The 13428-nt window shown below is 43.5% G+C and overlaps 1 protein-coding gene across 4 annotated transcripts; it reads right to left on the bottom strand.

Moving 5' to 3' along the window:
* Positions 1 to 232: 232 nt before the first annotated feature.
* On the bottom strand, positions 233 to 13422 carry LOC310881111 (rho-related GTP-binding protein RhoG-like). Of its 4 annotated transcripts, XM_083797891.1 has the most exons (5): positions 13276 to 13422; positions 12667 to 12817; positions 6464 to 6534; positions 4895 to 5002; positions 233 to 4581 (listed from the first exon to the last, which is right to left on the bottom strand). In XM_083797891.1, exon 5 carries the CDS (start codon positions 4558 to 4560, stop codon positions 3985 to 3987), a length of 576 nt encoding a protein of 191 aa, XP_083654017.1. In that variant the 5' UTR covers positions 4561 to 4581; positions 4895 to 5002; positions 6464 to 6534; positions 12667 to 12817; positions 13276 to 13422; the 3' UTR covers positions 233 to 3984. The 4 variants fall into 4 exon arrangements, with proteins under 4 accessions (XP_083654017.1, XP_083654015.1, XP_083654016.1 ...); XM_083797889.1 differs by lacking the exon at positions 4895 to 5002 and having other exon boundaries at positions 13276 to 13421; XM_083797890.1 differs by lacking the exons at positions 4895 to 5002; positions 13276 to 13422 and adding an exon at positions 12917 to 13111.
* Between the last annotated feature and the right edge of the window lie 6 nt (positions 13423 to 13428).

Raw genomic sequence — 13428 nt, forward strand, 5'->3', positions numbered from 1 at the left:
ACCCCCAACCCCACACACAACCCCCCCCCCACACACAAAACCCCCCCCACACCCCCACACACACAAAACCCCACACACACCCCCGACCCCACACACACCCCCACACACGCCCCCAACCCCACACACCGCCGCCCCCAGTCCCGTACCCCCTCCAGGCAGCGGAGGCCGAGGAGGAGAGAGCCGCCTCCACACCAGCCCCGTTACGAAGCAGGGAATGAGCTAACAGCAGAGCCACGGAGATGAGGAGAGGTTTTATTACAATTTAATTTCGCATAATTTAAAAAAAAAATCTTTTAAAACTGTTAGCTGTAATACAAATTCTTTTATAGTATAAAATCAAGTCGCCAGTGTATGTATCAGTACCACACTTAGTCTTGGGCTCCCGCCGGGACGGGCAGCGCCGGGGCGAACCCTTCTTCCAGACATCCTCCGCTCCTCCAGGCGAGCCCAAGCAGCACCAAGGTTCCTACAGAGCAAGGTTTAGCACTCGACAAAGCACGGTGAGGCTTCTCTAGTTTAAATTCCATATAAATAGCGACAGCTGTAAACTGAAGAAAGCACTTACACACCTAAACACGCCTCGTAGCATCCTTCGGACGCAGAATTCCTGAACTGCTCGATGCCGTGTGGATGGCCACAACTGCGTTTTCAAAATGCTTACGTATTTGAGAAATGATTCATAAGCTGAAAGATTAAAACCAGTCTCTTCACAGAGAGCCTCTTCTGTGAATTATGACATACGTGCTGCCATTTCCACTAAGTAAACAAATGAAAGAATGTTGAACAGTTCGGGAAACCCTCACGACTTAACTCTGGGGTACCCTGATCTTCTGAACAGACAAAATCCAGCCACGTGATTGTGTGAAGCATTTGTTACCTGTCCACAGGAAAAAAAAATGGGAAGAAGGGGATGGATTGCAGACTGAAGCACTGGGCTACTTACAATGAAATGCACCAGAAATTGTAGGAAAAAAAGAAGATCATAAACTGAGAATGCCAACCGCATGGAAAAGCTCATTGGATTTGTGCGCTCCTGAAGGTCATTCTCATGAAAAACAGACACTGGAATAAATCAGCTGTCAACCAGCAGGATTTTTGCTCCTGACAGAAAGATACAAATACAAGGCACCTAAATGACTATTGATGAGGTACTCTGAAATCAGTAAAAAGCTGCTGAAGTTGTTCAAAGTTCACTTTCTGTTCATTTTCCTCACTATTGTGTTAATATCCTCAGTACTGCTGTGCAATCTATTTATTAAGTAATCTAGATGGGGATAAAGTGTTCTAGTATCATGTAAGCAATAATGTAATCAATTCAAATAAATTGATTTAGTAGAATTTTATCTCACCATACCCTCTTCCAGTTAACACCAGGACAGCTGCTCTGTGAGCCTACAGAAACAGGGTGTGTGCAACAATACTTGCTCACAGGACTTCATCTGCAAAATTATTGTCATCCAGTTAGGAATAGCCACAAAAGATGCAGAACTACAAGATTTCAGTATGTAAAGAAGTAAAAACTTTTAAAAACAGTAGTAGCTTCAGTACAAAATTGCAAGTTTGTGTAGCAAAAAAAGAAAAAGAAAAAAAGAGGTGCCTGTTGTTGACATCAAAAGCCTATTTAAGAGCAGTTCAAATATATCACAAAGTTTTTAAAGTACATCTCAATTAAGCAGAGGTTATGGGCTTGCACCAGGGTAACCAGACTGTTGATTTAAGCCTGACCTGCATTATAAAAACATGTGCACTGGCTTAAATAAATATATCTTAAACATGATAAATTCTATTTACTCAGTTACTGAAATTTACCTACAGAAAATAATCTTGCATTACAAGGCACAGGATTAATTGCTGCCAGCAAGTCAAGCCCACAGTAAAGGCATATTACTGAAGAAAAGGCAGAGCATGGTGAGCAGAGGTTTCCTCACTGAAATACTCCTACTCCCTCACAGCCTGCGGGGCACTACGGTAGGAGCCACATCCGGACCAGCACTTCTTCTACAAGTGCAAAAAATGCAACGACACTCCAGACAATGGCACTTGGTGAAGAAAAACATGCAGAAGTCTCCAGGTTTCTGCAAACATCATGTGCTACGGGCGTTTTGGTGTTGCCTGCCATCAGGCAATGTATGAAACTCGGTACTGTTTTACTAGCCGCTTATACCAATACCTGAATTAACTGCGGTTTACATCTATGGGCTGCAGCTTGCTAAAGCAGTACCTGTACGAGCATACATCCAATACACAAAAATTGCGGTTAGTGTCAGCAACAGTTAAAACAGCTGAAGAAAGGCACATCCTCTTCAAAGAGGGGAATAAGGGCACAAATACGAATGTGTTTATCTACCTGTATTATTTTTTCTGTATCAGATAAAGCAAGGTCAAATTAACACAAGATCCCTAATAACCTTGTTGATATATTTTGTCCTCTTGCTAAAATAAGGCTTTTTTTTTTTTCTGACCAGGGTATACACAGTGCAGTTTTGCATGTGTGGGAATCACAAGAAAGCAAGTTCTGAATTACCAATCGAGGCTGCATCTGGACAAAGACAGTACTGTCAACCTCAGACAACAAAGCCCAGTCCAGCACCATTGGTTTCATACAAAGCATCTTTGAAGCATGCTGCTTTCATACTACCAAGCTGGAAGGTTAAGACTAAGGAAGGTTTCATGCGCTCACTCCTCAGCTGGTCCCAGAATCACACACAAAAAACAGTGAACATCCTGAAAATAAAAGCCAGCTGTCACTCACTAGAGCTGCTAGAGAAAGTTTAAAAAAAAAAAAAAGTACATAAATAGAACTTCAGTTACAACAGTCTATAATAACTGATCACCTTGCAGAGGGGAGAAAATTGCCCAGGTAAATCTATCCAGTGACTGGCTAACCATTACAAACTTAACTGAAACCATCAGAAGAAATAAGCGTTTCTGTTTCCTGTAAACAGAACATACAAATTTTCTGTTGATGATCTCCCAGAAAAACAACAAAGGAATTGCTGTAAAATCTCAGGTGGTCGCTCCAAGAACATTAAAAAGTGAAGCAATGAATTCTTCAAGAGAAAATGAGCTTCTACCAAGTCTTTCGGATTCATCAAAGGGAGAGTGGGATTACACTGAAAAGCTCACTTCGAGACTAAGTGTGATCCCAACTATCTCAGTCGGCCCAAGAAGATCATTAAGTTTATTCCCAGGGTGTTAAGTCTCTTTGGAGAGTGAAGTAAAACCTTATCTTGGTTTAGAAGATTATGGAAGACTTGCATCTAAACTACTCTTCCACCTCTCCATTTTGACAGCGTAAAAATCACTCGTTCAAGGGATTCATCGTTATTACCCTAAGTTCCTTAGGTTAGGAGAAATCATCTCCTGCTTCTATTAACAAAATACCTGCAGGTGTTCCCTGGGTCCTGCTTATTGGGTTAAACATGCCTTATGTTAACTCTTCATATAAATGGTCACAGTTCACTTTAAGGTGAGTCTCGGTAATATTTCAGGCATTTCTGCATGTAAACAAATTGTTTTCAAGCTCTGACTTGGCAAACAACTGGACAGCCAGATGTGTGTAAAAACCAGTTTGATCTGTACATAAGGGATGGGAAAAGCAGCAGCTATGCTTAAAGCAAAGTTATCAGAATTTGTGCTTTTCAGCAAGTCTAGTAACTGATGGGTATCTAGTAAAGGCGTCTGGCTTCAATGACATCCCTTCTTTTCTTTTCCTCCACTAAGTAAGAACAGAAGCCAAATGATCCCTGGAGAAGCTGGAGACTGGAACTTTAGAAATTAAGTATATATTTGACCTCTCAGTTGGAAAAAAAAACTATTTTGTTTCAGTTTCCCTGAAGCAATAAGACTGCAAGAATATTCTTTGCATAATCCATTTCTGCTTAGAGCTGTTAGTGCAAGATGCAAATCTTCAATTTAACGCATTAAAAAGCCCTCCAAAACTCTAGTCACTATTCAACTTTGAACATCCACCACCCGAGGTAATTACAATAGGACACATTTTCTTGTGTTCTTCTTTGTCACAGGATACAGAACTGCACGAACAGCTTCAGCAAACACCTCCCGAACACCCTCCTGATTCAACGCTGAGCACTCCAAATATTTGACTGCTCCAATTTGTTTAGCCAGTGAAGTCCCCTGTTGCGGGGTAGTGGGAGCCAAGCTTTGCTCTTTCAACTTTTTAACTGTTTCCAGGTCATTTCTCAAGTCTCTCTTCGTGCCCACTAAAAGAATGGGAACATTAGGACAGTGGTGAGAAACTTCAGGGTGCCATTTGTGCCTCACATTTGCATAGGAAGAGGGGCTACCAATGGAGAAACAGATGACAAATACATTGGTTTGAGGATACGAGAGTGTGCGCAGACGGTCGTATTCCTCCTGGCCTGCAGTGTCCCAGAGATTCAGGCTAACCGTCCGGCCATCAACAGTCATTTGGGCACTATAGTTGTCAAACACAGTAGGGATGTACTCTTCGGGGAAGGCATTGGTGGTATAGCTGATGAGAAGACAAGTTTTTCCCACAGCGCCATCTCCAACAACTACGCACTTTATAGTCTGCATTCTTTACCCAGAAACAAAGTCCTGCACAAAGCAAGAGAACAAGTTAGAAAAAGCACGCTCAACGACAATCATTTTTAAGAGATGCTTTTGCAACTGTTTTTAATATTGCTAACAATTTCTTATCACAGCCAGACATATTCAGTGTCTCAGAAGCCATTATGAAGAGCTCAGAGGCTAGAAAGACAATAGTGAAACAGAGATGCAACAAGTTGAAAGCTCAGTGACAACTGGCTGCTCTCCAACCACATAAGTGCAAATTAGCCAAATTCCCACAGTCTTGCCTTACGGCCAGACAGTTTCCCACAGGCAAGAGGGACAAGTCCTTAGGAAATACCTGCAAGCGGAAAAGGATCGTGGTCTCACGCTCAGTAACAAGATACTCTGTCATCTGTAAGTCCACACACACTCTGAATTGACACTTCTTGCCTATGTATTCTACTGCCTAGGAAGTTTAGCACAAAGAAAGGTCCGAAAAGTATGCAATAAGCCAAGATATCAATTGCTGGGTTGCACTGCTACTGTTTACTACAGTAATTCACTCAACTCACAATCAGACCTCAAGTACCTACATTATTCAGAAAACACGAGACAAAAGGTTCAGACAGCAGCACATACAAGAAAAGCTGTTCTTTGAAATAAAACTATAAATGGTATCCAGATTAGAATACATAAAGAATTTTTCTAAAGAGGTCAAGAACAGATTATTCTCACTAATTGGTGACAGAACAAGCAAAACTTAATAGGCTTGAAGTAAAATAAAGCAAGCTCATAACAAGCATTAGAAAAAACACACGATGTAAGAGATCAGCAATCAAACAGCCTTCCTGGGCAGGCTGTGGAAATGTTACCAGAGATATGTGATGCTTAAAGGCCTTCTTATCCCTTTCTTGAAATGTAAGGAGTAGGTTTGATAATGAAGTGGATATAGACTAAAACTCGGTTCATTCTAACCTTTTATTACATGAACAGGAACTTTCATGTTCCTGTTCAAAAACAGTATGGAACAACTACAAGCACAGTCATTCGTTGCTCATTTCTGTGCTAGAGCTTCCACTGCTAGCCTGAGCAAGAAGGAACATGCATCTGCCTTCTCACCCAAATGCCTTTGAGGTACTATCAGTAATCCCCAACTCGCAACCAGCACCAAATATGCTGCTTCAAACAGAAGAAACAACTAGTAGGAGGGACTACATTGCACATTCCAGAAAAATCACAACTCCAACAGCATCAAAATTGCAAAGGAAATATAAAAACAAGCAACGGTGAAGTACTTCGCTAATAAGAAGTCACGAAATCCCTTTCCTCCAAATTCCCCTTCAAGACCATTCAAACAAATAAACAGCTTGTTACTATTAAGTCTAGCTCTGTCCTTTTTGACAAAGTCTGTATCTATATCTATATCCTATTATCATTCTCCTGGGAGCATACATGATTCTTCTGTACTAGGTGAAAATAAACTACCTTAAGCTTTGGCATTGCAGCAGGCTACTCAAGTGACCGATATTGCTTTCGGTCACTACAACGTACAGTGCTTAAGGAAATATAAATATATGTACGCACTCGCTATTAAAAAGCGGTCAGTTGTGGGAAGCAGTGCTGAAACCTTGCACCAGAAAGACTCAGCAGGATGTGTGAGGGGAGGAATTTGGAAGAAAGAAGCAGCAGAGAGATGCAGAAGCAGTTTATCCTTTTTGAAAAGGGCAGGGATTAAATTGCTTAAACATCATGAATCACCTGAAATGAGATCTGACAGGTACTTTTGAGCTTTGGCAGAAAAGCATACGTGTGCATTTCATCATACATCAGAAACATCAGTCATCCTTCAAGGCTAGAGTCAAATGTAAAGAGAGAGGCATGCCACTGGAAATCATAAAGGTAATCAATAAAAAAGAAGAGCACTGACCAGCAATAACCAACAGCAGGACTGCATATATTATTCCAGAGCAGTTGCACCAAGATTTTCATTTAAGGGGGCTAGAAGAAAAACAAAACAAAAAAACAAAACAAAGGTAAAAATCTAACAAATTAGAGGCTTAGAAACATTCGTTGCATTTTGCAAAACCAAGAGTTGAAATTTTCTTTAATATAAAACTACCAAAATCGTTACAAATTAAACATTTTCAGCATTTTATTATCAAGGGGTTGAACACTGCTCCTAACAGCATACAAGACAAGGCAGCGTTTCTGAACGCAGACAGAAGAGGGGACGTCTCCCAGCGCCATAGCACTGCTGCATCCACAGGGGCAGCTGTAACTCGCTGTCCCAGGCTCGCCCCCTGCCCTCCCTGCGGCTCTGGCACGCTCCCCTCAGCGCCGAGCCTGCCTTCAGATGATGAGGCTGCCTTCAGACCTTCCCAAGTGCCGTGTTCCCTCCCCGGCCAGGCAGCAGCCCACCTTCTCAGCCGCGACCGCACGCTAAAACAGGCTGAGGAGTCCTTTCACCCAGTTGCCTGAGCATCAGCGCTTGGTGCAGCCAAGCCACTGGTCCGACACGGTGGGAGTGGATCGCGGAGGAGGGGAGCACCGGCAGCTGCCAAGGGCAGCAGCACTGAACTGCAGCAGAGAGCAGGTTTTAGGGTTAATTCCTACGTTTCCTGCGTTTACTTCAAACCACTGAATTAAGTCCTGCGTCACAAACTTTAGCGGTGACCGGCAATTTCAGAGCAGAAGATGATTTCCAAACGAAGTACCTGTGCAACAGCCAGCTGTTCTGACCACTTGGTGAAAGGCGCCATCACGGAGATGGCAGAGCTAAGTTGGACACGCGCATTCAAAACCCGTAAGAGAAGTCTCACGGAGAATGAGACACACGAAGCCTTTTATATGCCCAGTTCCTAGTTTCTAAAATAAATAAATTGCAAAGCCTTGGAAACAGCTCTCTCTTTAAAACACAAACCACGAGCTCCCCCAAGGGCTCACATAGCTATTCATTTCTGCACAGGATTTTTCACAGAAAGGCAAGATAACCCAGAATTGCATCACCACCCACACCTACCAGGCACCAGTACTGTAACACAACGCGGGCAGTTTCTCATATTGGCACACTGCAATGCCACACGTTCCCTGTACCATGGGAAGACATAATAGCTTGATTCAATCTCGTTAAAGTTTTCTAAAGAAAGCGTGTTATTCGGAGATTATTTTGGCTGGGTTTTTATTTAAGAGGTGTTTGCAGCTTTCGGTTTGGAACACAGTAGTAAGGTAACAAAAAAAAAAAAAAGCCTGGAATATGAATAACGCTCTTACAGCGTTAAGATCTTGAATTACCTGGCCGCAGCTTCACTTTTAGAAGAGCAACAGTTGCAATAGGAAGTAACTCCATGCAAAAATGCCAAAGCATCAGGCTAAGTATGAACTATTCAAATATGATTAAAGAGCCTGTGGGCTCTTAAGTATGCTTCCCTGCAGGGCTCCTTTAAAGTAGGTTCTCTTAGCTGAAAGGATTCGTGTGTGGCATATGCAGACTAGAAAAACAAACAGACCAGGATACAAAATTTAGTACTAAAACAAAGCATTTAGAAAATTAATCAAAAGAAAGAGTAGAAAGATGCTCCCACTCTCCAGAAACCTGTAGGCTGTGAGCAGGTGTAGCTTGGTTAAAGATTTACATGTGGAAGACAAAGGATTTTTTAATTTAAGCCACAGCCAAACAAACAGTATTACCTCCATCTAGCCTTTTATATTAAATCCACAATCTCTGCTCAACATGTACAGAGTCTCTATTTATTTCTGCTTGTAAACAATTTGCATAACAACAAAACTCATAAGAAAACAAGAAGCTGAGGTCCAAATTTGAGAGGAAAATTCTTTTTTCTCAAGCACCTTGGAACTTGGCACTGCGTGCTACATGAATATATGCTAGCAATAAAAAACACCATACTCCCCGATCAATCATCACCAACAAACGTTACAAAGAGCAGGAAAATTAGTGTAGGGCTTGCTTTTTTTAAAAAACAAAAAAAGTTTTAAAAGAATTCTGGGGGAAAAAATTTAGGGAGTAAAACACATACAACAGGTAGAAAGGAGAACTGAAAAAAGAGAAAAATACAGACGACCACATCAACGCATCAAAAGCAAGACTCGGAATTTAGAAACAGAAAGCTAGGCACGAGCTTCAAAGTGAAGTTTAAAGGTTACTTGGCAAGAGAAAGGAGTCAACAGAAAGTCCAAAGTAGTGAGAGGTAATTCTGGTTGCTGAGTCCTGCCAGAGAAAGCACTTTGATTACAGTTAAGGCAGAAGATCATCACAACGTGAAGAGTTCTAACAGTTACAGCAGAATGGGAATAATTTTCAAGGAATTTAAAAAAAAAAAAAACAACACACATTACCCCCCAGAGAAGTGTTGTACAAAAATACATAGAGAAGTTATTTCTATCTTATCCATCAATGCCTCTGAATTACCAAACTGGCATTCCAGCTGGGGTTAGTTTCCTCCTCAGAGGATGCTGCAAAGTCTGCTTTCACTGTCTGCACACCTGGCGTTTCCTTTGGAATGTGCAAGATCTCAATCGACATGTCGAGACATCGTCTGGAGAGCTGCTCCCGTTCTGACCTAATTACATATTTTTGGGTATCGCTAACACGGCCAGCTTGCTCTCCTGTAACCCAGCAGGACTTCTGCAGGAGAAATTCACTGTTTGGGTTTCACCCCCAGCATCCCCCCAAAGCTATCCTAAGTGAAATTGAGTGACTTCATATTACCTCAAAATATTTTTGAGGGAGAGAGAAAATGTTCTCTTCAATGTGTCTGAAGGAAAGTTCCCAATTGAGAGAAGGGAGAAAACAGTGAGAGAAAACAGAGAGGAAACACAACTGAATTCTTCTGGGGCTTTTTAGATTGATACTTTTTTATACTTCCTGCACTTTGAAAAGTTCTTGGCAGAGGAACTATTTCTTAGCAGGATATGTCTCTGCCCTCGCTCCATTAACACTAGACGCCTCTAGGTGGATTTTAGCTTTGATACTGCTCTTTGATAACCTTGTTTTCAAAGAGTTTGTCAGGTTTTCTACATCTCTCTCTCTCCGGTTTGGATAGGGCCACATTTTGGCCAAACATGAGCAGAAAAAGCACCAGGAGTTCAGCAGAAGTCACCTGTACTAAGCTGTATTGTTCTATTCACCACCTTTGATCAATCCCTCCCAGTTTTGCAGACTCAGAAGTTTGATACTGCTTTATCTGGAGCAAGCAGAAGTTCAGGAATCTAAACGACATAATTGCTCGTTTTCCAGTAACAAAAACTTCAGAGATGATTCACGCTGTCCATACATAAAATCAGGCAGAACCTTTCAACGACAAACTGCAGCTCTAACTATATCCTAACATCCTCACCCATACAAAGGAGCCTAAAAGATTTTTGATTTGTGCAACTTAGCCGCCAGATCTAAGAGGGAAGATAAAGGGGCTTTCAGTAGTCTAATCGAGACTGTGTTACTATTCCATAACAGCTCAGCTTACTCTCCATTGTTTTAGGCAAGCGCTAAACGAATGGACAAGTGCCAAACTTGAGCATGCATGCCAAGAAAGAGTAAAAAAAGCTAAATAGGAGACCTCTTCCCTAATACCCTGACTACTCCTTCAGCAATGAATGACCTACTTGGACTTCTGAATGCCTTTCAAAGTTTTCACACCGCTTTCTGTCCTGCCATTTACCTGTAGGGCAAGAGAAACAAAAGATCCAACAGCCCCAGTGGCAGCAGAGGGGAAAGAAATTAACGAGCCCTGCCAGATTTCAGCAGCACAGCAGAACCACCAACCCAAACCCAGAGCTCCAAGCGCTGCGAACAGCAGAACCAAGGGAGCTCGCTTCTGTGGAGCTTCAAGTCCAGCTTCCACACACACTGCTGATGTCTAACAAGAGCACAATTCTCACGTCTCAGTGCGGACACGATAAAGACCTTCCTATTTTTCACCAAATAAATAAACAAATAAAGAATTGTTTCTAAGCTAAAGGAAACTTCCCAAAACCTTTCAAATAATGTTTTTAAGACCTATATCCCTAGCAAATTAGGCTGAAATTGGTTTACCCATTTACTTAAAAAAAAAAAAAAAGGAAGAAACACAAACTTCACCATATAATCAGTATTTCTTAGGGAACCACGGAGAAAACAGTGTTCTGCATGAGCTATTCAGGCACCTCACCCACACAAACCTCAATGCTTCAATACTCTTACTACAGGCACTCATACCCCAGATTTTATAGGAGAGTAGTGATATGAGTGACCAAATAGCAATGAACTTAAGTTGTATGAATCCAAGATTACAACGTGTTAGAAACAAGCCAATGAAACAGCTGCACAACCGTAAAATAAGACTACACCAAAGTGCAGCTGTACAGGAACTAAAAACTAGAACATCAGTAGGTATCCAAATCCCCACAGGATACGAAAATGAAATGTATCCTGCCATAATCAGAAGCTGCAGAGTACTAAACTTGATGTCCTTGCAACCACATGCAAAAGCATGGACTTGTCACGATGGTACCCTTCAGAACTTGTTTAAACAAAACGCCCCTAATGTGCTTCAAGGGTGGTCACAGTAAAGGCGTAAGACCAGGAGCTGGGACGGCTGGGTTCCACACCCAGATCCACTGCACTCCTCCTGGGAGATGCAGGCAACTTGCAGAGGTCTTGGCTATCGCATACACCGACCACTTTTTATAGGTCCTTCCTAGCTCCTACAGATTTATTCAGTACTGACTGCTAAAGGAAAAAAGACAGTACCTCAGTGACTAAGTTCTGCTAGGAGAACTAAGCACATTACAGGATGAATGACAAATCCAGTTAAAGCCACCCTGGTTTTGATTTGAGGTGGGGGGGAAAAAAAAAAAACAAACAGCTGTTAGTCTACCTTCCTATCACCTTGTCACCCGGCATTCCTTGGGACTATAAACACTGTTTTTAAGAGAAGTTGGAAGAGAGCCACTGTTGTGTCTGAGGGGTACCATGTATACTGAGAAAATCTGGACTTCTTCCTCAAAAATAAAAGCTCCCACACTTTTTTGATTCGCTTTTGATTCACTTTTGATTTCTCCTCTTCTACCCCCAAATTTCACTGGGAAGTAAAACAAACAAAAAAATGCCCTTGGTCAATCAATAACAGTTTTCAAAAGTCTCTTTAAATAGTTTTGATACAATTAAAACACAAGTTCAAGCATGCATTCAGTGGGTATTTTATCATGGCTTCTGTGCTACAGTATTGCCCTATTTGCCAGTCTTATTTGTATCAAGTATTGCAGTTCTAAAAAGAGAGCAGAAGTTACCAGTGAGAAAGGAGTGCCTCAGCAGTCCACCAGATTTACCATACGGACATAGGAATGTAAAGTAAATAAATAAAATACTGCTTTTAGCGATACAAAGCCTCTATAATAAATGACACCAAATTGTGTCAAAACATTAGGACAGAAAAATCACAACCTCATCATGAAAGCAAATCAAACTGTGCATTCCCCTACCAATGGCAAACCACATATTTCATTGTTTTTCCAACACGTCTGTAAAGTTCCTCCTATGAACACTTAAAAGCTTCTTTTTTATGGAAACAGCTCAAAAGCCAAAATGACAAATAATGCCTCATAGCTGTCAGTTCCCTATAGAGACCCGAGTGCAACCGTACGCTGGCAAACTGGCCAAACACAGTCTTCACGCCAGATGTAAATTACATAGCATAGAAGAGAACTTAAAGTTTTTAAAAGCAAAAAACAGGCTTGGGACAAGCAGGACACACCTAATGAACCAGGCACAAGGAGCGCCGCACTCCAGTGCGAGACACGTGCTGTAAGCACAGGGTACACACAACGAACAAAAGCATTTAAAGTTTTTTTTTTTCTAACTCAGGGTAAATATGGTGGAAATCACAAGTGCTTATAAAGAGTAAACAGACACTGACTATTCACCGGCTCTTTTAAAGGAAAGAACAAAGGGATGCCAAATTAAATCAGAAGGAGGGAGGCTCAGAACAAATAAAAGGTAGCGTGTCTTCGGGCAGCCCGAGGTGAAGCTAGGAATTCCTCGCTGCAGGACGTTACAGATACCGAGTTTACAGAACTCAGGCGGAGAGCCATTAAGCTCGTGGAAGATCTGCACAGCAGGCCTGACCGAGACAATACCTGTGCCTCCCGAAATCACTTGTCGAAGGCTGCGAGAATGTTTTCGGACAGCGTTTTCAGACAGCGTTTTCCTCCAGCGTTGTGCTCTTCTCGAGCCAGGAATGCGGCGGGGATTTTCGGGTAGATCACGTACGACCACTCCTCTGCGTCCCTGTAAAGGGAGAAAACGCTTAGCATTGGAGCCAGAGAAACCTCTGCAAGAAGGGAACGCACCCCCCGCCCACCTACTACCGCCGGCCCGGCTGCGTACCCGCCTGGCCGCGAGCTGCCCTGCGGAAGAGGAAAGCCGAGGACCTGCCGGCGGGGCCGCCGCACTTCCTGCACATCTCCCCGCAGGAAACCGGCCGGGGGACGAGCTCAGCCCGAGCCGTCGCCGTGCCCTCCCCGCGCCTCCGAATTCCCCTTCGGAGACTCCCCCGGGCCCTGCCCCAGCACCCCCGCCGGCTGCTCCTCGCTGCCCTGAGGGAAGCCGCCCCCCCCCCGGTGCCCCCCTTCCCCTTCCTGCCCCCCCCTCCCCGCTCCTCCTTCCCCTCAGCGGCCAGGTAAACCCCGCCGGCGCCCCGCCTCCCCTCCCCTCAGGGCCCGGCGCGGGGCAGGTGCCGCGCTCACCTCAGGGCCGCCCGGTGCCCGCTGTTCCCGGGGCGGCGGCGGCGGCGAACCCGGGAGCCGGCCGCACCCCGCCGCGCGCAGGCGCCGGGCGCAGGCGCAGTCATGGCGGCTGCGGCTCCGCGAGGGGGCGCCGCTGTGGGGAGCCGCCATCTT

This window comes from Anser anser (genome assembly GCF_964211835.1).
Source record: "Anser anser genome assembly, chromosome: 13".
Taxonomy (NCBI): Eukaryota; Metazoa; Chordata; class Aves; order Anseriformes; family Anatidae; genus Anser; species Anser anser.